At 45.9% G+C, this 26,966-nt stretch overlaps 1 protein-coding gene across 3 annotated transcripts; it reads left to right on the top strand.

The window, feature by feature from the left end:
* Positions 1–443: 443 nt before the first annotated feature.
* QRICH1 (glutamine rich 1) lies at positions 444–26,104 on the top strand. 3 transcript variants are annotated; one of them, XM_054280745.1, is made up of 11 exons: positions 448–525; positions 1,493–1,553; positions 4,989–5,318; positions 12,571–13,587; positions 15,879–16,056; positions 16,641–16,795; positions 17,556–17,670; positions 18,998–19,106; positions 19,453–19,604; positions 20,298–20,388; positions 21,224–26,104. In XM_054280745.1, exons 3-11 carry the CDS (start codon positions 5,010–5,012, stop codon positions 21,414–21,416), a joined length of 2,319 nt encoding a protein of 772 aa, XP_054136720.1. In that variant the 5' UTR covers positions 448–525; positions 1,493–1,553; positions 4,989–5,009; the 3' UTR covers positions 21,417–26,104. The 3 variants fall into 3 exon arrangements, with proteins under 3 accessions (XP_054136722.1, XP_054136720.1, XP_054136721.1); XM_054280747.1 differs by lacking the exon at positions 1,493–1,553 and having other exon boundaries at positions 444–525; XM_054280746.1 differs by lacking the exon at positions 448–525 and having other exon boundaries at positions 1,104–1,553.
* The last annotated feature ends 862 nt before the right edge of the window (positions 26,105–26,966 follow it).

Genomic DNA, 26,966 nt, shown 5'->3' with positions numbered 1-26,966 from the left:
CCTCCGCTACAGGCCGCGCAGGCCTCGGCGCCCTTCCCGGGGAGCCCGTGCGCCGGGTCCGGCCCCACACGGGCGCGACTCGAAGCCTCGCCCCAGGAGCTGCGTGGGGATGGGGGCCGGGCGGCACTCGCATGCCGCGAAGGAGCGGGGCGGCCGCGAGGAGCTTCTCGGCCAGCGTCGCTCCACGGCCACGCGGTGCTGGTGGCATCCCGGGTATCCCGACTGCGCGGGCTTCGTCCCTGTCCCTCCGTATCCCCGCCGCGTTCCGGTGTCCCCGCGGCCGCACGCCCCGCCACGCAGGGCGCCCCCCAGCGGCCGCGCCCTCCCCGCGCCCCGCCGTGGCCAGGCCCCTTTAAGGCGCGGGGCGGGCCTGGGGGCTGAGCTCTCGCGGGGCTTGGGAGCCGCGCTCTCGCGAGGCTGGGGCAGCGCGGTGATTGGCTGCAGGGGGTTGAATGTAAGATGGCGCCCAGGGAGCTGTGAGGGGAAAAGACTCGGGGCCGAGGCGGCGGCGGCGACAGGGCCGGGGTGAGGCGGGGCCGGGTCACGCCGCGGCACAGCCGGGCCGGCGGGCCGGGATAGTGCGCGGCGGCGGCGGGGCTGGGTGGGGCCCCCCTTCGGGCGCGGGAGGAGGAGGCGGCGGTTCCGGGGGCGGCGCGGGCCCGGCGGGGAGGGGGAGGGGGCGGCCCCGCCTGCCGCGCGCGCGCGCTTTCCCGGCCCGCGCGGGCGCGCCCCCCGCTCTTCCCCCCCGTGCACCGGGCGCGTCCCCGTCACCCCCCCCGCCCGGGCGGCGAGGCACCGGAAGGCGCGGCCTGTGCGCGGCCCTCGGCGGCCCCGTCCTCGCGGAGCCCCCGACATGGCTCCTGCCGGGGGGGGCGGGGGAGGCGGTGTCACGGCGCCGCCTGCGGGCCCGGCCCGGCCGCCCCGCCGACAGACAAAGGCGGCGGGAGCGGCTGGGGCAGTGCCGGGTCCCCGCGGGCGGGGGAAGCCCCACGGGCTCCGCGTCCCCGCTCGGGCGGGACGGAGGCTGAGCCGCAGCCGGTGTCTCGGGGCCTAAATACGGAGCTTCGCCTCGTCTCGGCTGGGTGGCCGAGCGGTCCGTAGCGGTCCCGGCCGCCTCTCGGGGATCACCGGGAACACCTGCGGGGGGAGGGTGGGGGGATCGCCTCTGGATGCGGTCACTGCTGCTGCTGCCTTGTTCTAAGTTCTGTGTGCCAGTAACTCCGGCGTTACCGCCGTGCCGCGCCTGTCGCCGCACGGCGCTCTGTGACAGATGTGCTCGCACAGTCGCTCTCAGTCCCACCAGGCTGGGGGATACGATGGTGACAAATTGGGCATCTCGCAATTCCTCAGTAGGAGCTGCTAGCTGCGGGGATGATCATATCTTTGTTTCCTGATTTTTTTTTCTTAATGGAATACATATTAAAAATAAAATGACTTAATAAAGAAAGAGGAACTGGGGATGGAAAGGGCTTCTTTGTTCTGTCTTCTCCAGAACGTTACAAGTCTAAGAGCTCAGGACAAGAGCAGCAGAAATACATGCAACATGGTGACTGGTGAGTCCAGATTGTCCACATGCTGCAAGTTGTGTGTGTGTTTTCAGTAACCTCAGTCTAAGTTTTATCAACTAACCGTATGTGCTCATAATCTTCAAAGAATTTCTTGAACTTACTTCTTGAAAAAATGCAGTTATGCTGCACAGTGAGGCGTTATCTTCCTTTATTGGAGAAACTTATTGCCTGGATGCTCTTATTTTAAATTCTAAAATGCAATATTAAAAACATGCTGCTGAGATCCAGTGAGGGTGGAGGTTTGCAGTTTCCAGTGTGTGTCTGTGGGATAAATGGAATGCACAAATTATTGTGTTTTAATAACTAAAAGTAGTGACTGCAGCAGCAAGCTGTATGTGTTGCCCTGCAAAAGCCTGTTGAATGCACCCTAGAGCCTTACAGAGGTTTTCTGCCATAAGTGCAGGTTGGTTTAGTTTTAATAAGTAAAAGTTCTGTGGGTGCAGCATTACATTTCTGAATCTTTCTGGACCTGGTACCTCCACTGCTGCCCAGGCTGTTGGGAAGTGCAGCTTTGGGTGCTTCAGTGCTTCTAGTTAAATAATCTCAAGCAGCCTTAAAGCTGATACAAATGACTCTGGGAGACACTTTTACCTCCTCCAGGGTCTGTAACTGCACCTGTAGGGAAAACCCAAGGAAGATCTTGCTGCTCTTCTGGGGCAGGAGCAGATCCTCATGGCATGGTGGGGCTCTGGTCCATGCCTGGCACTTGGAATTCTGCTCAGCTTAGTGGCTCTTAGTATAGTCACTTCAAGAAAATGTAAATGATTTTTTTTCCATGGTAGAAGAAAGGAAAAAGATTTCTTCTGACAGCTTGTGAGAGAGGAAAATTTACTAGTAGGGGAAGACTGGCCTAGTAGGCTCTTGATTTGATTCTAACGAGAACTAATTGAAATGGACCAGCTGAGCAGGGTCAAGGATTTGTGTTTAGGAAATCAGTGCTTGCTTTAAGATTTGTATTTAAGAAATCAGTGCTTGCTTGGTGCTCAGAAGAGGTTGGTGATTGTTTGGTGGTGGATCTCTGCTGCTTATGCTTCTGGGTGTCTTGTGGCTTCTGCTCTTACACAGGAGAATGATGTAGCTTGTGAAAGAAGGGTTGGAGTTTCAAAACCAAAAGTGAGGGCTAACAGCTCCCATTGGGAACAGTGGCCCTGCTGACCTCCTGACTTTCTCCTTTGAGGAGATTACCAGAAGGTGGATAGCTATTCCCTGAGTTGTTACAACACACTAAAATCCAATGCTGGAGCAGGAAGGGAGCACCTGGGAGAGGTGAGCCCATCCAGTTTAGCAGCAGCTGGCTGTCAAGGAGCATCTGTGGCACTTGTGTCTGGGATCCTGCTGTCAGAGAACATCTGTGGCATTCGTGTCTGGGATCCCAGCATGGCATCCCTGAGGCTTATTCTTCCCTCTCCAAGCTGGATCTGCTAGTGCACCTCAGGGTGGACGTGGAGAATGATGATTCTCTTCTGAAAGCCTCACTGTAGTATTGAAGGCAAATACTTGAAAGCTCCAAGTAGAAGACTGGGACAAGTTAATTGCTCAAAATCTGTTTTCCAGCCTCAGTATGTAATGGAGCATCATGCAGTTAGATACAAAACACATTTCAGTGTGCCTGCTGTAGGTTTTGTCTGAGTCCCTATGGATGCATTACCATTGTTGTTCTCCCCTGGTTTCACCCTGCCCATATGGTTACCTGGGAAGGGGTTAGCAATCTGTGCTGTAGAGACACAGAGCACTCTAGGATAGCTCCTGAAAAAGTGAGTAATGTTACTGGCTCTGTCACCCAGAGCTGGCTTGAAAATGTCAGATTGGTGTCTCAGAAAGAGTGATCTGTCCAGATGTGGGCTCTGCAGGAGCTTCTGTGTGCTGATATTTGCAGAGCTGTTGGATTTGCTATGTGAACACCATTATTTGGTGTTTTTTCCTAAACATGTTGTATATTTTAAGAATATCTTCTACAGAAATATCATACAGCAACAAATATGTCTTAAAGACTTCAGAAACCATAGATAGAGCACAAGTTACCTCGTGTGTTCCTGTTACCTTTGATATTTCTTTTTCTCTTGTGAGCCTGGTCCAGTGCACTAGCCATGAACCTCCATGTAAACAAAAGCAGTGTGTTTGTACTGCTGCCACATAACAGGGAAGAGGGGTTAGTGTTTGCTTCAGCTCTGCCAGGTTTTGGTGATAACTGCACTGGACTTCCAGTGAAGGCCTAGAGTTAACTCCAGTTTTCACACAGGCTTTTGCAGCCCTAAGTTCAACCATAGCCCTGTCTCAGTTCTACTTTGTTAAATCATGGTGAAAGGATACCTAAAGCTCTGGTTTTGTACCTGTTCTCTTTAGACCTACAGTCATAATGTACATAGTGATGTCTGTCTGTTTTTCCTCCTTTATGCAGCTTGATCTAGTAGTGCTGAATCACCTCTGCTAGTCCTGATCTTGTGGTGTTTCACATCTTTTCACAACTGTCTCAGTATCTGGTGATGTTAAAGCTCAAATGCATTTATGCTCTATCAAGGCTAATTACTGCCTTAGAAATAACCAGCATACTCACTGCAGAAACAATTTGTGGGTTTAAACAAGGGAAGTCAATAAGAGAAGAATGCTGTCAGAGTATCCCCTAGAGCTGTCTGTTCTCAGGTGGAGTTATCTTTGGTCCTGGTGGTTTTCTTCTTTGCTTTCACTTCCGCCCTGATCATCTTAACTTCTTTTTCTGTCTTTCTGTTGTCTTCACACATGGCATGTTTCATGTTAACCTCTTCCTATATTAAAAGGACATCAAGAACTGGTGCTGCAGTTGCCTTTGTCATTTCCAGAGCTGTGTTTCTCCATGTGTGTAGCTCCCAGTTTGAGGAAATTTCTCGATTGCAGCGCTCTCCTTTTGCTTGCTGTGTTCCAGTCGATGAGGCTGTCCTAGTCCTAACAGCAGTGAGCTGAGTGCTGCGTCTGTTGCTCTCTGTTGTGCTTCCCATCAGCTGCCTAGAATAGAATGCAGGGCCTGACAGAGCACACTGCTCAGTTTGCCACCTCTGGGCCGCACATATTGATCCTGAGCCTCTCTCACTAACAGTGCATGCTGCAAACAAATGGAATGTACCACTGGATCTGTCTGGTACAGGACTTGCCTGGTCTGGGTGAAGTACAGAGCAAGGGGAGTTTACGTGGCAGTGATCTCTGGGAGGAGGAGGAGTCACACCTGGGTGTCATTCAGACTCCCCTGAGCTGCCAAGGGTTAATCTGAGAAATGTGTAGTAGCACAAAATGCCTCATAAAACTAAAGCATCTGTCCTGGGCATCTGGCTGTGCATGTTTGCCAGTTTTCATACAGTACTTGGTATGAGAGATTAGTGACTGGAGTTGAGAATATCCTTGCATCAAGGAAGTGCTGTAGTTAAGACTTTTACTTTCTCTTTCCTTCAGGAACCCTGAGGACCTTGCAATATGAATAATTCTCTGGAGAACACCATTTCCTTTGAAGAATACATCCGTGTGAAGGCACGAACGATCCCCCAGCACAGGATGAAGGAGTTTCTAGACTCCCTTGCTTCCAAGGGGCCAGAAGCTCTCCAGGAGTTCCAACAGACAGCCACCACCACAATGGTGTATCAGCAGGGTGGCAACTGCATTTACACGGACAGCACTGAGGTGGCTGGGTCTTTGCTTGAACTTGCTTGTCCTGTGACAACCAGTATCCAGCAGCAAACTCAGCCAGAGCAGCAGATACAGGTGCAGCAACCCCAGCAAGTGCAGGTAAGCATCTGAAATAGTCTCTGAATGTATGTGTGACTGGCCAACTGATGGAGTAGTGTCCAGAGGTGCTGTCTAACCTTAAGCCTCAGACAAGTACTTAAAGGGCAGGGCTAATTAACTTCAAATAGAACAGCAATATTTCCCTTTCATTTAAGGAGTTTGGTAGTAAATTTCTCTCTTGCCTCCCTGGAGCCCTGCTGTAGGAGGAGCCACTTACATAGCAATGGAGTGGTGTCACCTATTGGAGAAACAGTCACAGTTCTGGCATGTACACAGCTCCAGGAGCCTTGTGCTCTGAAGCTGCTATAAATACCAGCCCCCTCTGGCTGTCTGATTGTTCAGGCTGGCTGTGGGATGGAGCTTGCCTTAAGGATTTTTTTTTTTCTTAATAACATCAATAATCTTTAAATAGTTTAACTTGAACATTCTAAAAGTTGTTCTTGAACTGACTCTTAAGTGAGGAGGAAATGCAAGAGAGTCAACTTGAGGATGTGAATCAGGGGAAGATACTGGAAAGGAATTCTAAAGGATGCATATGCATCAAGGTAGATTATATGTTTGCACAGTGGAAGGAGCTGTCTTTTTTTTTTTTTTAAGTAGATATTACATTAGGTATTTTGTTAAGTAAGCAAATCCACTATCAGGAAAAAAACCAACAATTTTATAACTTAGAGAATTGCTTTTGTCTTCAGATACATTTTGTAATTTGAAGAGTTCATAGGTTCATAGGTGGCAGAGCATTTACTAAAGTTTTTCTATGATATGTTTCTAAACAGCTGAACCCTGGCTATAGCTGTAATTCTGATACACTACACTTGAGATATGAATCTTTCCTGTTTCTGTAGCAGAATGAAAAGCTGCAAGCTCTTTCTTTTCTTTTTTTTTTACAACAAGTGTGGGTATGGAGTCACAAATGACTGGAGTTCAGGTGCTGTGTACTTGCTGCAGTGCAGTAGACTTGTGTCAACAGCTCACTTGTGTGTTTTTATCCTACAGCAAAGACAAAACTCCCTCACCGGTAACTTGTCTCCAGTTACTCTCTATTGAATAAATGAATGCTTAACTGGGACTTCTGTAACCTGTTGCCCTACAGTGACTTGTGTTGAAAGGCTTTTGAAGAACAAAAACCTGAGCTCTTTCAGGCATGACTTGGATCTCTGCATGAGGCTGTTAAAACTGACCAAGAGTGTGTTTGGTTTTACCAGCTAATATGTTTTCTGGAAAAAGTGGTTTTTTGGGGTTTTTTTTTCAGCAGAAGAGCTAGGAGGGGTTGGCTTTTGAGTGCCTCAGCCTTGAAGATGTGGAAAACCCCCAGACAAATTGTAAAAGTCAAAAGGAATTTTTTTTTTCCCCTCTCACTCTTGCTGCCTCGTTTCAGAACTACCCAATGTTCAGGCTTGACCCTTGCAAGGCTTCTAGTAACAGAGATAGGGAGAGAGGTCATATATCTTGTGCTCCAGAGAAAAATAACCTGACCTTCTTGTAAATAAGCATAGAGTTGCTGCCAGAGACCAGTTTCTGATTTTGGAACTGAATGACCTGCACCCTGAATATGAAAAGCTTCTCATGAAAATTAAGATTTCAGCAACTTTCCTGAAGAATGCTGTTTACCCTCTTCTCCTTGTTTTTGATGTGCCTCTGCTTTTAGATACCTGCTTCCCATCTGTGCAGATCATCATTACTATTTGTGTTGCCTACCCTGCTGCTCACTTTAGGTGGCACATTTGGTACTAGATGTGGCTGCAGCTTTTGTGTGTCAGCAGTGCAGCAGAACTCGGGTGTATTTGAGCAGCTAGCCAAAATTATCTTTGTTTTTCTGCAAGAATAGGGTGGAGAAGAATGTCTTTACCCCTTTGCAAGAGTGTTTTTCTGTTTTTCAGGATTTCTTATTGAGACCTAATTTATGTTAAACTCATGATTTAGTGTTCACTGTGGCATCAGTGGCAGGGCTCATTTTCTGGGTGAAGCTGGATTTTGTTGTGGCTGGGGAGTGACAGTGTTCCCCCATAGCAATGCACCTGCTCCAGCTGGCTCCCTATGCTGAAGTACTGCTTGTGTTTTATTATGATGAATTTTGGTCACCTGCTGAAGCCTCTTAGCTTTTGATTAAACTTGTCATCCTGATACTTTTGATTAAACTTGTCATCCTGGTACTTGGATTGGTAATCTGTTTAGTTCTTGCTAATCCAATTGTAAGTCAGTGGAAGACCCTGTGAGTGACTGTGCTTGTGTCTGGCAGTGTGACAGTGCTGCTGGGGGTGATAACACTTTGACCAGTCAGGTGACCTCACAGTTGAAAGTGCTGCTGGTGATCTTACAATCATGGAGATAGTGCTCAGGTTTCATCCTGGGTTTTACTTGCTGTGAACAACTAAAGACAGAGTATCACTGCTTGCTGCTTTTATTTATTCTAGAACAATGAATTTGCTCTTTGGAGAAGTTGTCGCCTTAAGGTGTTCTTGCCTAAAAGGCTCAGAAAAGTCTTAGCAAATGTTTATTTTAGAGGATGAGTGGATGCAGCTGTTGGGTTATGTACACTGGTCATTGCTACAGTTTAAGTGTCCTGGAGCTCCCTCCACACCCAGTATCACAGGGGTGCCATAAGTGACCTTGAGAAGGAGCTGAGTTTGTCAAGTTGTCATACCTTGCTGTGGATCAGGGAGTGGCAGGGAGGGTCTGTGTTTTGCTCCAGTCAAGGAAGTGTTTTATCAGCTCTGCTTTTGGTGACATTGTTGCTTGTTGGTGCTGTGCATGGAGGCCATGGAATTGATGGTGCCAGTGAAGTGTTTAGTGCTGCTGGCTTCCCAAATATGGTACTTTTGCAGAGGTCAGTGAACCTCTTGTGCCTCTTACCCAAGAAGCTTTCACTGAAAGAATATCAGAGGACAGAAAGTATCTTTGCTTATGGTGTGTGTGGAGGAAATCCTCAGTTTCAACTTTTTATGAACACTCTGATGTCTAGGTGGCAAGATTTTCTTGGGCAGGGCTTGAGAGGAGGTTGCTACATGTGAGCAAGATCACAGAACTGTGTGGGGAATGTTTGAATGCCTGTGTAAAATATCTTTCAGTTAATACTTGTGCCTTTCTAATTGCTCAATTCCTTATGTGTTTACTGTTCACTCTATTCTGTGACTTCAGACATTTATAGGAGGCTGGACATTATTAATGACACAAGGCAGGGAAAGGTGCCCTTAAATAGCTGAGAAGAAAGTCTCATCTCTGGCTCTGCACAGAATGCATCTTTGCTTCTGATGGCTCTGCCTTCCTCTTGCCTCTGTACTGGTCCTGAGGTTTAGCTTGAAGGCAGAGTTCCTATTTGGTTATGTTTGAAAAACATACCAGTATGATTTTAGTGTAGCAGCAGGTATTAATTAGCATTTGCTAGGGCTGAGTGGGACAATTCAAAGAGTGGTTATAGTCAGGAGTGGTGTTTTAGAGGTGGCATCTGTCTGTACATGGAAGTACTGTTCTGTTGGAGAGGTAAGCTGGTTTTCCTTGGTTCATGTGTTTTAACTGTCTTAGACCTAAATCCCTCCTCAGTGTACAGTTTGACAGCATAATCTTGATATTGTAACTGTTTAAACACACCCAGGGCCCAATTTAGCTGATGGAATTCTCTCTGTGATGTTGATGAATGAGCAGAGGAAAGGCCTGGAGTGAGAGTCAGTGTGGCACTTGTTGTGAAAAGCTGACTCGCACCCTTCCCGCAGCCCTTGTTTACTTGGATAGAAAGGACTTCCTGTAAAGTGCTTAAATAACAAGTTCTGATACTTCCTGCTGCTTCACTGATCAGTCTTTTCACTTACTCTTCGCTTACACTTTGCATGTCTGTTTTGTACTTGCTTGTACACTTTCTGGTGTGGCTTTAGAGGGAACTCTTGGTTACAGTGTTAGTTTTTAGTGCTGGACTTGCTTTAGCTTAGCACTGTTTAGTGCTGCACTTGCTTTAGCTTAGGGCTGTTGTTGAGGAAAGTGTATTTTAAAGTCTTCTGTCCTTAAATTTGGCATAAAAAACTGAGATTACTCTTCTCGTGCTCTCATTAACTTTTTTCCCAAATGTTTGACTTAGTGTGGGAAGTTTGAGATCTACCCACATTACTTCTGGGGGCATTTGGAGCATACTTCCTGCAGCAAGTTGGCCACCTGCTGAAGCCTTCTTACCTCTTGTAGGTTTGGAGCCTGTCATTTGGGGTTCCCTCCAGATGAAACTAAGCTGTGAGATGCAGTCTTGTGTTTTGGTGATGTCAAACTAGAACTAAATTTGAAATAGTCTTCTGGAAGGCATAGTGTGGACATGTTGGTACATCTCCAGTCTTGCTCTGGAGATCTGCTCTTGGTCTGTATTACTGCTTGCTGGTTTAAATACAGCTTCAGAAACCAAGATCTCTTTGTGAAAAGATGCATTTAAGAGCCTGTCAGGTGCTGTAGGAAAAGCTACATATAATGGTTTAGAGTTAGGTTTTAGGAAATATTAGATAATCCAGTCAGTCTGTAGATGAAAGAATTAACAAGCAAAGAAAATCTCAGTTGTTTGAGAACTGCTGTTCTGAAACAACTGAGCCTGATTCCTTTTTGGGCAGAGAATCCACACAGAGCAGACATGTTCTGACTCCTACTTGAAAGTTTCTCTATCAACTATTAGGAAAAAAAGTTTTGGCAAGCAGGCTTCAGATGTTCTCATGGTCCTAGGGTTACTTATTTACTCTTTGCATTTGCTCAGTTCAGGACAGAATATGTTTTTGGGTTTGATGTGACAGAAGATTTCCTTTAGGGGAATTTAGTTCTGCTCTCCTGTTACAATACAGGGTTGATTTCTGACAGTTTTGGTTTTCTAGGCAGCTGGTACTTGGTCCAGCTTCCAGCCACTTCATGGTGAAAAGGCATTTCTCTGTGTCATGGCAGCCTGCTGGGAGGTGATTCCTTCATGCTGTTGGATCCAGACTTTTGGCAATAAATAGTATTTCAGTACTGGTAACTTGGCATGTTCCTTTCTTGCACCAGTAACCCAGGAATTGCCAGCATAACATGTTTTTGCCTTAATCTTTAGCATAAGATGAAGATTTAAAGTCCCCTGTTGGTCTTGGCCTGTAAATTTAAAGCATTCCCCTTTGTACAGAGTCTTTTATAAAGTCTGCTGCTGCTGAGTGTAATTCTTTGTCCTTTTTTTCCTCAGATAGCAAGTTAGACAATGAGGTCAATATAAGAAGCCTCTGGTCTCAGACCAGGGTAAAGCCTGTGGTCATAGCAAATAAAGCAAATGTTTCTTGTGTGAGACCAAAAATATCAGTGCAGTAAAACATGTAATTTGTTCAATCTTTGGCTTTTGCCTTGCAGGTAATCTTCTGAACAAGGATTTAAATTAATAGTAAAGACCATATTAGTGATTTTTAAAGTGAAATATTTTGGAAAATTCTTGCCTTAGGGGTGTGATTACAACTGGCTTTCTAAAACTGAGCCCTTCCCTGGTACCCGTGTTTGGGCCTGTTTGCCCAAGGCAGTACTCATGCTGCAGGGCAGAACAATATCAAATAGAACTGAGAAAGCATCCCATAGGTGAGTTCAGCTTTTTCAATGCACTGCCTGATCAAATCCCTCATTGATGGAGCTTTTTAAACCGTCATGCTGACATAGGGTCACATGCTTCTTGTTACCTAGCAGGAAATTATTACAGAGTCACCACGTCATCTGGATGACAGTCTCCTGCCCAGAGTTCCCAGAAGGAACTATACCCTGTTCTTCCTGGAAATCAATTAATTCTTAACAGGAGGTGACTTATAAATCTGGCCTGCCAGTGGGGCATTTTGCTACCCCAGTTTTTTCCTTAGCAACTCTTAATTGGCTGTAAATGAGTCCTTAACATTTTTCAGGACTTCTTAGCAGCGATGCTGGGAAGTGAGATTTTGTGCCCAGCAGGCCTGCATTGTAGTTCCTTTTGGTATTGTCAGACTAGTGTGCTGTCTCTGCAAATGCTGCTTTAGTCTGCCTGGATCCAGGAAGTGAGGTAGAAAAAGGTGAGAGAACTGTGAGTAGGAAGACATTTAGTCTTGCAACTAAAGAAGTCCAGGTTGGCTTCAGAAAGAGGTGTTGAGTAATGAACTGCCTCGCTTAAGATGAAGTGTTAATGAAGCCTAGAGAAACAGATGGTCATGAGTACCTGGGAAATCGCTTCAAGGACAAGGCAAATGCAACAACTTGCCTCTGTAAATGTGAGGAAAAGTGGAGAAGTGTCTGGACAAGGGATGTGAAGCTGTTGGGACCTGAAATTTGTGCTAGGGGCTACCTTTGACTGCTGGCTTTCAGTGTGCTGCTGGACTGCTGCTAGGTATTGTGGCAGACCTTGGACAAATGAGCATTAATGTGAGAGGGTGTGATTTTTTTTTCCCCCTCTAAAATAAAAGGAACTGATTGGGAATCAAGTCAACAGATCTGTCAGTGTTATTCAGCATTGTCTAAGTGCGTGAGCTAGAAAATAAAACTGAGTAGTCTGGACAATAACTGGTATTAAATGGAATAAGTAAATAATGAAAAAAGGTTGGTTTTAATTATCATTGCCAAAGAAATTCTTCTAGAGTTTACAAAACATGCTGCAGCATAGGCCATTAATGCATGACAAAGATTGAGGTTGAACTTGCCACATTCTGTGTTGGCACCCACTTGAGTAGGGTTACTATTAATGATAGGTTTCAGAGTAATATTCCTGTGCTTTATGAGGAAAGAGCCAAGTGCTGGTTTCGACTTACCCATATTTCATAGTGCCTGTCACCAGCAAGTGATCCTGTGGCCATCTTGGGACTGGGGTGGGCAGCAGTAGAACAATCTTTAGAGCTTGGTAAGAATGAGGCAAGCTCCTGTGAGTGTAATGTGAATGACCTTTAAGTCTTGGTATTGCAAGACCTGTGCTAAAGTAACATTTTAGCAATGCAAATAGTTTTGAAGACTCTTGGATTCCAAGGGTGGAATCTGTTGGCTTGAGCCCATGGAGCTTTGAGGGTGGAGATGTAGCTCACATGCTGTTCTGTGTGTGCTGAGAGTCGTGTGCAGTGCTGAGCAAACACATCTACTGTATCACTGTTATCAACCAGGCACTTCTAGAATAACTTGGCTTCATTTTCCTGAAATCTTTACTAATGGATTAATACATGGAGTCAAAAGGGAGCATAAAAAGCCTGGAGCATAGTTCTTGAGTGCCAGACCATCTCTGCTGAACACTGGTGTTTGCTGACCTCTAACTGGTGCCTTGGTGTCGTTGCAGGTTCAGGTGCAGGTCCAGCAGTCACCGCAGCAGGTCTCCGCCCAGCAGCTCTCTCCACAGCTCTCTGTCCATCAGGCTTCAGAGCAGCCCATCCAGGTGCAGGTGCAGATCCAGGGCCAGGCACAGCAGCAGGCATCCCAGACAATACAGAGTCAGTCTCTGCAGAGCCCCAGCCCATCGCAGCTGCAGGCAGCCCAGATCCAAGTGCAGCACGTGCAGACTGCCCAGCAGATCCAGGCTGCAGAGCTACAGGAGGAGCACATACAGCACCAGCAGATCCAGGCCCAGCTTGTGGCAGGACAGGCCATTACTGGTGGCCAGCAGATCCAGATCCAGACAGTTGGGGCACTGTCACCCCCACCTTCTCAACAAGGCTCCCCACGAGAGGGAGAGAGGCGAATCAGCTCTGCGAGCGTCCTTCAGCCGGTGAAGAAGCGTAAAGTGGATATGCCTATTACTGTGTCCTATGCTATTTCAGGGCAGCCAGTTGCCACAGTGCTGGCCATTCCTCAGGGCCAGCAGCAAAGTTATGTCTCTTTAAGGCCAGACTTGTTAACAGTGGACAGTGCCCACCTGTACAGTGCCACTGGGACCATTACTAGCCCCACTGGAGAGACGTGGACCATCCCTGTTTACTCTGCTCAGCCACGTGGTGACCTTCAGCAGCAAAACATAACCCACATTGCCATCCCTCAGGAGGCCTACAACGCCGTCCACGTCAGTGGCTCCCCCACAACTCTGGCTACAGTGAAGCTGGAAGATGACAAGGATAAGATGGTGGGAAGTACTTCAGTAGTGAAGAACTCTCATGAGGAAGTGGTGCAGACTCTTGCAAATTCGATCTTTCCAGCACAGTTTATGAATGGCAACATCCACATTCCAGTGGCAGTGCAGGCTGTGGCAGGGACATACCAGAATACAGCACAGACAGTGCACATATGGGACCCGCAGCAGCAACAGCAGCAGCCCACACCACAAGAGCAGGGGCAGCAGCAGCAGCTACAAGTCACTTGCTCAGTAAGTTAAAACTGCCTCTTGGTCTCAGTTGGTGATTAACAGCTTACAAATGTTTTGGAGAGGGAGCGTGCCAGCAGACAGCTGGTGTCTGGGAAGCAGAGATGCATCTGTCCCAGAAGCCTGAATGTGACACAGGGCACTTGACTCCTGATGGCTGTAAGACTTTCATGTGATAATGTTGGTACATAGTTATAGGATTCAAAACATTCCAAAAGAAAGCACAGTCTTGATCTTAGTGTTAAAAATTAATAGATGCATAGTGATTGCCAGAGTCTTCATAGCAGGCATTCTGAGATCTGCAGTATTTTCCTGAGCTGTTCCAGGGGTTGCAGTGGATAGGCAGGGATAATTGCAGCCAAATAAGGTGTGCTAATATGTACTAGTCATGATCAGTTACTTTGTGTTGTGTTGCACCTGGGACTCCACAGCAGATCTGGTGCCCAGGTGAAGTATTGAAATCTGACTTGTTGTGAGCAAACTTCCAGGATCAAATGTACTTTAGAGTACATAAGACATTTAAAATAAAATACCCTAAATACATAAACAATTCCAGGAGGAATGTACTCACTCTCTGTGGGGGGCAATAAAGCTACTAGAGGTGAACATCATGGTTTTGAGAGTTGACCCTCTCAAAACTGTGAAACTGAGAAAGAATTTGCCTGCCTGCCCTGTGCTGTCCTGTGGCATTGTGCTTCTAGAGGATCTGGGCAAGTTGCAGCAATTTTGGTCTATTTGTGAAAAATACAAGTTTGTTAAGAAGCACGTGCCAGTTCAGCAGATTCATGTCAGCCTCTGTCCAGCCTTCACACTGGACAGAGGTGTCTGTGAGGTTAGGGCAGAAGACTGTCCCTTGGGTTGGGCTGATGGAGGGAGTTGGCTCTGGAAAGCTTTCAGCTCTCTGGAGAGTAATGTGGCAGCACTGGAGGAGAGCAGAGGCTCAGTCCTGGTTCCTGCAAAGACAAGGTGTCAGTTCACCCTTGGAGTTGTGAAGGCAGAGAGAGGCTTTGCTTCACAACTCAGTCACCATCTGCCTTGATTAAAGCTGGGCCTTCTCAGGCAGTCTCTCTGCTGCAGCTGCAGGGGCTGAGAAGCAAGAAGCTAATAAGAGTTGATGCAGAGAATAAAAAGCCAGCCAGAGGGAGTTGGAAGGCTCCAGTCTGAGGCTCTTGCAGTCTTTGCCTCTTAAACTGTTGGTTTTTTATACTAAGTAAGGTACAGGTATTTAAAGTCTCGATCCTGTCCTGTTTTCCTATGCCATGGGCTCTAGTACTGTGAGAGCAACTTCCACTAACATTGACATTTAGCAGTATCAAAGGAAAAGCTGCTTTTTGGAGTAGCTCTTAGGAAGGAAAAAGCAAAACTGCTTTGATATAAGAATTGCTATTTCTGTAACATTCAGGGTACCAGTGAGAGTTTGACTAAGGTCTGTAAAGCTGTTAATTGAGGTAGTTATGAGATTCTGTGGCATGGAATTGAAAACCTGTAGTGATGAATGCAGAGTGAGTGCAGCTGAAGGGTTGCTGCAGGTTTTAGATTGGTGCTGTTGGTTGCCTGACAAATAAGTTTCAGTTTGAGATTAAAATTCTTGGTGACCTAAGGTCCCACTGCAAAGTAAATTTCCAAAGGGTCTGGAGATGCCTTAGGTCTGTAATAAGTCATGCAGTCACTCTTCACACAATAGTAGGTAGTCCCCATTAATAATATTTGGTATTTTGAGAACATTACATTGAAATTGAATTGATATTTTGATGCTGTGTTCTAGTCTTACTGCTTTATACCTTTTACAAATGAATTAATCTTATTTATCACTATGCTAAGAACAGAATGCATTTATTCTGTGTGCCTGTTATGTACTGCTTAAAGAAGAGAGTCTGGGTAGGAGGGATGGCAGTGGTGTATGGCATGTGATTGTACCCAGGACCTTCCTTAGGGCAGTCTAGGTGTGGAGCAGCAGTGGTGAGTGAAGCTGGTGGCCCCTTCCTGTTCAGGGCTGGTGGTCTCTGTGGGCTGCTCTTGTTGTGAGATGGATTTCAGTGGTGATTCAGAGTGACAAGTGAGCTGAAAAGATGGATCTGTCCATTCAAACTGAAAGAGTTTTTGGAGTGTAGAATATTCTTTTGTGAGCAGCAATTCAGGTCGAACAGCAAAAGTTGCATTCCTTGGATTAATTTCTTGTTGGGAGTGTTGCAGAAGGTTGGTATCCTGGGGCTACAGGCTTTGTGGGATTCTTGGGTTTTGTCCAGCTGTTGCATGTTGAAGTGTGTGTATAAACTGAGGGTTTTCTTTCATAGGCTCAAACCGTTCAGGTTGCTGAAGTTGAACCACAGCCGCAGCCACAGACTTCACCTGAACTTCTACTTCCAAACTCTCTGAAGCCAGAAGAAGGTCTTGAAGTGTGGAAAAGCTGGGCACAGACCAAGAATGCAGAGCTGGAAAAAGAAGCCCAAAATAGACTAGCACCTATTGGAAGTAAGTGCCGTTGACAATATGGCCTTTGTTTCCTTTCAAGTAGGATTAGGAGTGACTAAAATGTTATATGTGTGCTGCTCTGGAAAACCCTTTTGTTTAATCAGCGATTGTTCCTAAATTTAAATTTTAATTTACTCTGCAGTTCTAATTATTGTGTATTCCCAGTGCCACAGGACATGTTTTAGCTCTGTGCTGAGCCCCCTTGAGCCCCCAGGCTGACAGCAGTAGAAAAGGGCACTGCATGGCTGTGGTGATGGACAAACTGTCCATCCAGGCTGGTAGAACAGTCATGGAGTTGCTGTTTTGCTGTTGCTGCAGGGCAGCATTTCACTGGGGACATGGTGAAAGAAGGCAATAGTCATGCATTTGGTAGGGCAGAGGATCTTCCTATCAAACTCTTGCCTGTTTTATTATTTCTGACAGCCTGAGATCTGGATTTATTTCAACTTGCATTACTATACTGGGAGAATGAGGTAGCGCTGGACCTGCCAGATAGAATGGAGACGTGGGAAATCTTTCCTGAAATGTTAGGAAATAATATGGCTTTATCACTTCAATAATATAGCTTTGTTTTGTTTTTCCAGGGCGTCAGCTGCTGAGGTTCCAGGAAGATCTGATCTCCTCAGCTGTGGCTGAGCTGAACTATGGTCTGTGCTTAATGACACGAGAAGCTCGGAATGGTGACGGTGAACCCTATGATCCAGATGTGCTCTACTACATCTTCCTGTGTATTCAGAAGGTAGGATGGGACAGCTCCATGTGCTGCAGAACTGTCCCTGTTGTCAGCATGTGTAGGGGGACTCCTGGTTATAAAAATAGACACTGTGACTTCTATTAAGCTTACCAACAATTTTATAAGAAAAAAATCTCTTTGCTTAAAAACCTTGAAAACGTGAGATGACTTTTCTGTCCTTACTGCAAGCAATGCTTTAGTCTATGAGTTAAGTTTGTGAATAACTGAGTTCAGTATCACAGTGAAAGTAATAAATCCATTTAGCTTTTTTTGATTGGGAGAAGAAGGGTTGGATGATGTTTAAAGAAGTTGTCAATGTCAAGACTTAAATTTAGTTGAAGCTTTAACAGGCAAGAACTTAGCTTTATGTGCTGTGGGAAGTATGAGCTTTCTGGAAGAGCTGCAGGAGCAGAGCTACACTTGAACAGGGAAATTGAGCATCCTTGTTGTTAACCTGAAAAAGTAGCATCCACTAGTCTTGTGAAATAACTAGAAGTGAACACACCTGAAATAAAAGGTGAAGTCCAATCAGCTTTACTTTGTAAGACAGTTTTTCCTTTTTCTGTCCTGGCATTGCCATGATAGTAAAGGAGATTACCTACCCTGTATTCACCTTGGTGCAAGAGTACTCACTCTTTAGTAAAGTGCATTAGCCTTCAGTGCTGTGCTGTAAAATGCTCAGCTGAGCATGTGGGCCCTTAGGATGAGGTCTGCTCTGAGGAACACACTTGCTGCCACTGTACTGGGCTGTTGTGATCTCTTACAGTATCTCTTTGAAAATGGCCGAGTCGATGACATCTTCTCAGATCTCTACTACATTCGCTTCACTGAATGGCTGCATGAAGTTCTTAAGGACATACAGCCCCGTGTTTCACCTCTTGGTAAGGGCTATTGTTCAAGAACTTTAAAACTTCCTAGAGCTTGGAATGTTTAAACTGAACCTACAGCATGAGTGTAGTCTGAATGGAAACCCTTTTGAAGTTTGTGACATCCCTAGGCTAGCTAATGCTGGTCAGGGAGAAAAATGTGATGTTCGCAGTGAATGCTGGGGTTACTGCAGTTGTCAGGCTCTAACCCTGACTGTCATTGAGCATTATTTGTCTGTCACTTGTCACCAGTCAGAAGGCACATTGTGGGGACTTTGTAGTGTCATAAGATTGGCTTACTTGGCAGGCAGCTGATCCTTGATTTGAATCAGGTTTCCTCATATGAAGTGGTAATACATCCTGCCTCTAATATGTATTGTTTCTTTGGGAGATAATACAGCAGTGTCATAGTGCCATGTAGCCAGATGGATACTGTCTGCAGAACCAACTGAGTGTGAAAGGAAAAAACAATGAGTGAATAAAGCCTCCAGTGCTGCAGTCAGTTGCAGCTCAACCTTGTGTTTAGGAGATCATGGCAACAGGGATGGATGGGGGAGGCAGTTCCAGAGGAGACAAATTTTGACAGAGAGCTGTAATTGAACTAGGTAAAAATTGTATTTTCAGAACATGGAAACCTGGTTTCTCATTGCCTAATTCCCTTTGATATGTTTGGACATGAGTGAAGAAGTTAATTCTTATGTTCATTAAAGTAGCTGATGTTACAGGCTAGGTGGCTAAGTGGCACCATGGTTTTGGAATCCTTTTGTTTTCAGTCTGGCTGTTTGATCAGTGCTTTGACATTCCACAAACCTCACAGTTCATACTGCTGTCTTTCTGTTTATCTGTGTATTTGGAGTGTAGTATTTTTCTTCTACACAAAGGGGAAAAAATATCTGAGAATTAAAGGATTACTCATGTGTTCAAATACATCACTTGGCACTGTGTGCGCACTGAAGCTGTGCACAGGGCCAAGAACTGATTTGTTACACTGGCCTGCCTGCTCTCACATATTATTGGATTAAGAGCATCTGCATTGGAGTCAAGCCAACAATTAAAAGCATTTAAGTGCATATTCTCTTCTCTGTGGGCTGGGATGTATAGGCATGTTGCACAAGCATACTCTCCACAGCCAGAGGTTGATAGATATGTACAAATGTTTCCTAACTGTACCTGCTATTTAAAAAGTTATTTGCAGAGCACTGAATCTTGACATTAGTGAGAATCTCCTCTTTCTCCTTCTGTTAAGATTTATATGCTCTCCAGTACTTACAGACTGCAAAATGCTGCCTGTGCTCATGTTGTGTCTGTCCCCTGGCATGATGCTGACCTCTGATTATTGCAGGTTACATCCTCTCCAGTCATGTAACAGAAGAGATGCTGTGGGAGTGTAAGCAGCTTGGAGCTCACTCCCCTTCCACCTTGCTCACTACACTGATGTTTTTTAATACAAAGTAAGTACTCAGGTCCTAGGGAATCTTGGGGAATAAAAGAACTTCAGAGACCTTAACAGGATTGGTGTGAAACTGCTGCACTGCATGGGGCAAAATCACAAGTTTCAGGTGGTTGCACACAAAGCCCACTTGTAGCTTCATCAGACAAAGATGCAGTATAACAAGGAAGTGAGCTAGCAGAGGGCAGACTGAACCTGGGGCTTTTGTATGCTTTGCTGCTGGAAGAGTCCTTAGCCCAGTGGTTGGTTTGCAGCCTGCTCATGATGACTAAAGATAACTACCTTGCTGTTGTGACTGTGTCCCTTGCTTGTCTCTGAATGTCCTGTGTTCTGTTCTTGCTGCTCAGATACTTCCTGTTGAAAACAGTAGACCAGCACATGAAGCTGGCCTTCTCCAAGGTGCTGAGGCAGACCAAGAAGAACCCTTCCAATCCCAAGGATAAAAGCACGAGTATCCGCTACATGAAGGCTCCAGGCATGCACCAGACAGGACAGAAAGGTAGTGTCTAGGAGGTTTCTTTGCTAATATTTTACTTACTTGGGCTTGAAGAAGTGGATGAACCTGGAGATGTTTGCAGGTAGGGAATCCAAGGCTCTGCAGTTACCTGGAGCCTGGCAGTATGTGTTTTCCATGCATTCTCTCCAAGAGAGGATAGTACCTTCTAATCATAACCCTGGGGACATACCTTGCCTGAGGCATGTGGGACTCATCAACAACTAAGGATAATTTTTTTGTTACTTTTGCTTTTTTGTGTTTTTTTTTTTTATGGGCAAAGAGACTATTGGGTGTAAGTGCTTATGAAGAGATGGAGAAAATTCTTTGGGAGGGCTTCTCTTACCTTGATTCATGTGAACTCATAAGAATTCCTATGTAAGTACAATCTATCCTCTTAAAAGCACAGGATGCAACTGAGGCTTTGCAGTCTCAGTAGTGATATTTCCCTCATTTTGTGCACTGGTTGAGGAGAAATGGAAAGAAGGATATGGATGGGTTGTGATCTTCTATAGCCTTAGGATATAGCAAGCTCTGCATAATGCTTTTAAGCATTTTTAGCCAGGTGCCTCTGCCCTGGAACAGCCATATGTCTCTTGCTAGTTCTTGTATGGTGACAAGGTGCTGCAGTGTTGAGGCTCTGTGGTGTGCTGTGCTTACACAGAGTGTCTGACAGACTTCTGGGGGGCTGGTTTGTAGTTACAGATGACATGTATGCAGAGCAGACCGAGAATCCAGAGAACCCCCTGAGGTGTCCCATAAAGCTGTATGACTTCTACCTCTTCAAATGGTGAGAGCTCTCATTGTGTGTGTGGTGCTTGTCTTCTGTGCCTGGGGAGCTGCACCCTGTGCCTGGCTGAGTTTTCAGTGCTGTGATACCACTGGCACAATTTCTATATTTCCATTAATTTACTTAAATGGAGAGGGGTGCTGAGGTGAAGAGTGGGATTAACTCTGGTCGCATGTAAATTGAATTTTTGGGGTATTTAAGAGACAAATCCTGATTTGTGAACTGGCTGCTCTTAATCTTGGACGTTTGCTGTGTTGACATGAACTTGTTCTTCTGCTTGTGAGTTGCAAGTCATCTGGAAGCATCTACTACTGAAAGCAGGATTAGAGTCCTATTCAAACTAGCTTCTGAACAAAAATAAGGACTTGCAATGGAGATTGGAGTGTGCCTCAAAGGATTAATCTCTAAATTATGAACTAGCTTCTGAACAAAAATAAGGACTTGCAATGGAGATTGGAGGGTGTCTCAAAGGATTCCTCTCTAAATTATGATGATTCTGAAATTTAATGTAATGGTTCATCTGCACGTGGCCTGAATGTGAAAATGCCCCATCCTTTCTTCACTCTGCAGGACCCCTAAAGCCATGTGTGCGTTTGCTTACCAGTGTTAAATAAAAACTACTTTGTTGTAGTCCTCACCATGGCTTTTTAACCTTGGCATGTCCTAAAACTTCAGAATGAATGTTGCCCCTAGATGTATCTCTGTACCTTCATCATGTGTGTCATCAGCCAGCTGTTCACTGTCAGGATTTGTGAAGCCTGGGGTGAGGACAGCGGTGCTATCTCTGTTCCAGCACATTTTGTTAGTCTGGTTGTTTCTGATCTTCCTCACGCAGCCCCCAGAGTGTGAAAGGCCGGAATGACACCTTTTACTTGACCCCGGAGCCGGTGGTGGCCCCCAACAGCCCGATCTGGTATTCCATCCAGCCCATCAGCAGAGAGCAGATGGAGCAGATGCTCACCCGGATCCTGGTGATACGAGAGATTCAGGAAGCTCTTGCCGTGGCTAATGCCAGCACCATGCACTAAGGCATCCTTCGTGGCTCAGATGGGGTGGGGCAGGGTGATGGGGGAGGGACAAGCAAAGAGAAATTGTACAGACTTTTACACTAAAGGAGATGCCTAAGTTTTTGGTTTTTTATTGGTGTAGTTACGAAGCCCTTTTAGGCTTCTTCTCTTTAAAAGAATCTAAAGGAAAACCTACCCATTGTGTATCCTACCCAACACACCAAACTGTTGGAACCGTTGGAGGCTGCATATCCCCTGCGAGCTGGGAGCTGTGGAAAGCTGCTGGTTGACTCTGGGTTTTTTTTTTTATGATGTAGAAAACATGAACTACAGGATTGGCCTGGTTGGCTGGGGCCTCTGTCTCCTTGGAGCACGTGCAGCCTAGAGGGCACAGAATGATGGATGGACCTGCTCAGCCAGTGGAGGAGAGGCAGGCATCTTCTTTTCTTGTGCTTGGACGTTAATTTGCTGTTATCTTGGAAGAAAGAGGAGAGAGTGAACTGCAATTATGATTTATACAAAAAAAACAAAACAACAATTTCTATTCAGACCTTTAAGTGACATTTTTAGATGTTAAAAGTACAAACTTTACCACACTCTTCTTTTTTGGCCTAACATTGAGGCCTTAAAGCTTGAGGCTTCTGTGCCTGATGGAATTCTTGTAACATACACTTGTGTATCATATAAAGATACCACCCTGTTTCTCTTATGTATTCTTACTCTAGTTGTTTATTAAGAATGACGAGCACGTCTTTTCAACATGCCATTGAACAATGTGTCTTTATTTGGGGAAGAGTGAGCTGTGAGGGTGGGGGGTCATTATACAAAGATCAGTATGCAAACTGGTTGTTTTCATCCCTGTTCATGCTTTCCAGCTCAGCTCTGCTGGATTTCTTTCACCCCTACAACTTATGAAGGTAGAAGGGCATACACTTCTGTTGAAGGACCTGAATGTCTGCTTGCTGATGGAAGCTCAGTGCCAGGCTAGGAACATGGGATCTGTGAGACCAGATCAGACTGTCCTAATGTTCTGTGGCTTTACCCCTAGGCAAATCCCCCTCTTTCCACGTTTTCAAATGCATCACAACAACAGCATGATGGAGGGGTAGTGGAGGGAAAAGGCCTTCCAGGAGCAGCATATGGCTTACTCCTGCTGTTTAACAGCCTTTTCACAGTTTTTAACACAGCTGTGTAGCTTTTGGCATCATTCATGATCATAATCCCCAGCCCTGTAGCCTTGCCTTGCTGCATCTTAAATGGTTGCTGTATTTTATATCATTAACAAATAGTCTGCTCTTTTGAAGCCAGCCAGTAGCCAACTGTGCTTGAAATGGGAGATCACTTGCCAGGCTTGTTACTTGTGCCACCAGCTTCTTGGATGCAGAGAAATTACTCTGCTTCTTGAACTTGTCTTCCCTGCTTCTCCACCTCATGTCCCTTCCCTGTTCCAAAATACACAGATAAATATTTAGATATATATTGCAGTAAAAGAACTTAAACTTGTGTACAGGCAAGCAACTTTCCTGAAGCCTCTGTTGTCCAGCACCTATCTGTATTGAGAAGGAAGGTCTGCCCTCTCTGTTGGTTGTGCAAGAGTGTAAATTGATGAGAGTAGCCAATGTTCCCTGTCTTTGTGCTTGTGAGCAGTGTTGAGGTGTGCAGCTTAGAGAGGCTTCCCAAGGCCCTGATGCTTCATATTGATGTTGGTGTTTCTGAGGGAGCAGGTGTGCTTGAGTTAGTGTCAGTGTGAGCAGTTTGTTCCCTCTGCAGGACTCTGTGCTCAAGTAGGTGTGTGCAGAGAGGTGAAGTAGCAATGCACTGTTGTTGTTTTAGACTCTTAGCTCAGTGTCTGCCCTCAGAACTAGGCCAGAGGAAAACAGCCTGGGATCACTGCTCAGATCCCAGTGGCTCAGCTGGGAAGATGGTGCTTAGGGTGGGTGTAGTGCTGGCAGCAAGTACTGGGACCTCAGTTTGTCTGCTGGGAGCCAGCAGTTGCCCCATTGTAGGGTGGCTCTTGGGATCACCAGTACTGCTTCAGCTGTCAGAAACCTCTGTTCCTTTCACCGTATCACAGTGACTGGCACGTCCATCTTTGGCCCTGTTTTCAGTCTTTGAAGATATGGCTGGGGCAGGCTCCACTATTCCAAGCAGTTGCATGTGCCTGCTGCACAGGGTGTGCCCAACAGGCATCCACAGAGTGGCTTTCCCTTTCTTTTGGGCAGTTTGTCCCATCATCAGAGCAGAGTTGGAAATCCTGCTGCCTTGGCTGTCTCCATCAAAATACAGCAGATATTAAATAATCTGCCAAATCCACACTGTACCAGTTGTTTTACTGGGCAGCCTTGAGAGTCACCTCTTAACACTACACATTGACAGGAACTTCAGCTGAGCTTTCTGGGGAAACAGAATTCCATGTTACCTTAAAATTCTAGATTGTGCACTTTTCTTACTACTCTTAACTGCAAGATGATCTCAAGTCTTTGTAGGGGGAAGAGTTCTCCTTGGAGGATACTGGTTAAGAACAGGGAAACTAGGCACATAGTGAGCTGTGGAGATCTCCTGATGATTGATGGACTGGAGTGTTTCCATTTCTTTCTCATTGTCCACATGTACATAGGAGAGGATCTGCTGATGCAGAAGTGGACTGCTGCACTGTTCTGTACTGTCTCATCAGAATGTCCACTGTGTTCACTTCATTCCCTATTTTTAGAGACAATCGATATACTGTGACTTAAGGATTATTTTCCTGGATCTGGCTTCTAGTCTGTCTCTCTGGAGCTAGCTTAAAAGGTACAGTATTTCTAGAATTTAAATACCATGTTCTTTGATAGTGAAGAACATGATCTGCTCCCTTGTAGGGGCTCGTAGGAAGACGTGCACAGAGTAGCACAGAAGAGTGCTGTGGCTTAGGGTTGCTATCCACATTCTGGGAAATGTTCCCAGTCAAACATGTAAAATAGCTTTTTAACACTTTCCTATAACCAGCTTGACTGCTGCTTAAAGGGCATTCCCCCTTGGCTCTGAGAGTGCCAAACTGCTTGTACTGCTCTTGTATGCGTGTATATATTGACAGGAACTCTCTGTGCCCTATGCCTTGTACGAGACAGGCTCAAAATGCATCCATCTCTAAATGAATAGAGCTGAGAAGTCAAGCTAGAGACCCTGTGTTGTTGATTTTGAACTGTGCCCATCTTGTCACTTTGGTATGAAAGGAACCATAGAAAGCAGAGACTGTTGTAAAGCACCTCACATTCTGACATGAGACTCATGTATTGTCCAAGCTCTTGACGTTTAGCAGTGTTGCTTTCGTTAGGGAACTTGTAGCCTCTTACACGTGTCCACAGCACCATTAGATTTTCATTTGCTTTCAAGAGGTCAAGCATTTCCTCTTTAAGTGGTAATGGCTGAAGCAGCGGAGAGCAGACTAGGGAGTGATTCTTCACTCCTGTCTAAAGCAGTGTATAAAGGAAATGGTCTAAGAACTTCATAGGGCTCTCACCTGTTGGCTGCCTCTCCCCTAGAGGTTTAGACTTCAGAGGGGTCACAAGATCTGAAGTAGTTCCTGAACTGTTCTGCCTTGGACAATACAAAAAGACTTAATCTGATTTCTAAATAAGAATCCTCTTCTGTACTGTTGCTGCTAGGGCAGAAATTAAGACAGTCTTGTTCTGAGCTGCATCAGGGCTACTGTCTGCCTTGGCATACATAGAAGGGATGAGGCCTCAAATATTCCTATGCTATGATAAGAGCAGATCCAGAAATGGTAGAAAAGAGCCCCCTGAGTGTACAGGGGTTGGAGGATTGCTGGTACTGTAGTTTCTCGTCCTCTTGCTGGACTGAGTGCTGCTGGACACTGAATGGCTGTGCAGCTGTCCAGCCATACCACGTTCTTACCCAAGTTTAACACTGACTGACTTGGAGTTAGCGCTTGGACTCCTAAATCACTCTTAAAGTGGGATATCAACTGTCTTCCACCATATAGGGGGCTTTTCTCCCCATCCTGTTGCTGGAGCTGCTCCTCTCAAACATTACAGGGAATGCACCTTATCCTGATGATTCAGCCTCTTCTGTTTTGTTGGTGCCAATGCTTAGGAAAGAGCCCTTCTTGCTTATACCTCTTCCTACCTTAAGGAACATCTCAATTCTTCCAGAAGTCTTGCTGCCATGCTTCCCCCAAATCTCTGAAGCGATTGCTGTGTCCCTACTCGTTGGTTTCCTTTGCTGCGTGGCTGAAGCTCTGCTCTGACGCTGCAGTCACATTCCCTGTAACCTTGTGCATGGCACACACGTTTGCCTGCTTCTCCTTTGGCGTTGGAACTCAGCAGAACGGGAAGGCAGATTAAACCCACTTACAGCAGCAATAAACCATGTCTAGAGCTCGAGGGAACTGCAGGAGAGAATGAGGTGGAGGGGATGTCTCAAAAAGGCAGGGTCCAGTTGCAGCCCAAAACCTCGCTTGATAATGAGTGTGCAGCCTATATGCAAAATACATCTTGTCTGTCCCTCCTGTGTTGACCCAGGTCTAAACAGCACATGTGATTGGCATCCTGCAAAGTGACCTTCAGAACTCTCCAGTAGCTTTGCCCCGTGAGTAACTCACACTACAAATCATTTTAAAGAGATGCACTCAACTATTTTTTTAATTTAATTTTACTCTTATATTCTCTGCTCTTTGTAATCTGCTTGGAAATAAAATGTTTTTCCCTGCAGCCTTTGTTGTAGTCTGTTTGAGAATCATTAAACTTTGCCTGATGTTTCTGTTGGAACAGAAGCCAACACGCCTGTTTACTGCTGTGCCTGTGCCTGTAGCACAACAGCTCAGATCTGTGTGTCCCTCCCAGGTAGGCTCAGCAAACCTTTGTTAGCCTGTTCTTTTTTAAAATAAGGGTAGAGAGACCTGTCATGCTGATCTTGGTCTGGCACGATGCCTCCTGTTGTGCTGATCCTGTGACAGGTGATGCTGACTCGAGGGTGCGTGTCCTTGGCAGGCGGCGCTTTCCGATCTCTGTTCACTTCCTGTGTCCTACAGGGCAACATAAGGAACACGTTTCTTGAAGCTGTTTTCTGATCTTTGAACAAGGAATTAACCTTCTGCAGCAGGCAGTTGTAGGCACAGGAGCACTGCACTGTACTTTAGTCCCTGAACTAGTTAGTGTTAGACAGGGGCTTGCCTTGGGCAGGGTGTTCTGGGGAGCCGCTCAGAAGGGGTGTGGTTGTCTCATGTCCCTTGTGCTCTGAGGCTGAGTCTGGAATGTCACAACAAGTAAACCAAGAGGAGGAAGTTGTTCAGTAACCTGCAGTACAGGAACTTTTCCTGATGCTCAAATGGAACTGCAGGGATGGGAACATCTCATCCTGGAAAAAGCCAACTGCTGTGTCCTGTAAGGCTCCTCTGAGGCAGATCTGTGTTTGTGCCTGTTCTGCTCCTCCTGGCACAGTCCCCCCGCTCTTCTCCAAAATCCTCCCTCCAGCCCCAGTCTGTGGCACAGATCTGAAGGTGCTACACCCCATCCCCAGTGTGCAGCTGTCCTCTTCACACTGCTTGTTTGTACAGCCTGGCCTGGTGGCTTT

This window comes from Melozone crissalis, unplaced genomic scaffold (assembly GCF_028551555.1).
Source record: "Melozone crissalis strain CALT ecotype California unplaced genomic scaffold, PUWL_Pcris_2 ptg000029l_1, whole genome shotgun sequence".
Taxonomy (NCBI): Eukaryota; Metazoa; Chordata; class Aves; order Passeriformes; family Passerellidae; genus Melozone; species Melozone crissalis.
Note: the sequence above shows the minus strand (reverse complement) of the source record. Positions and strands in the feature narration are given on the sequence as shown.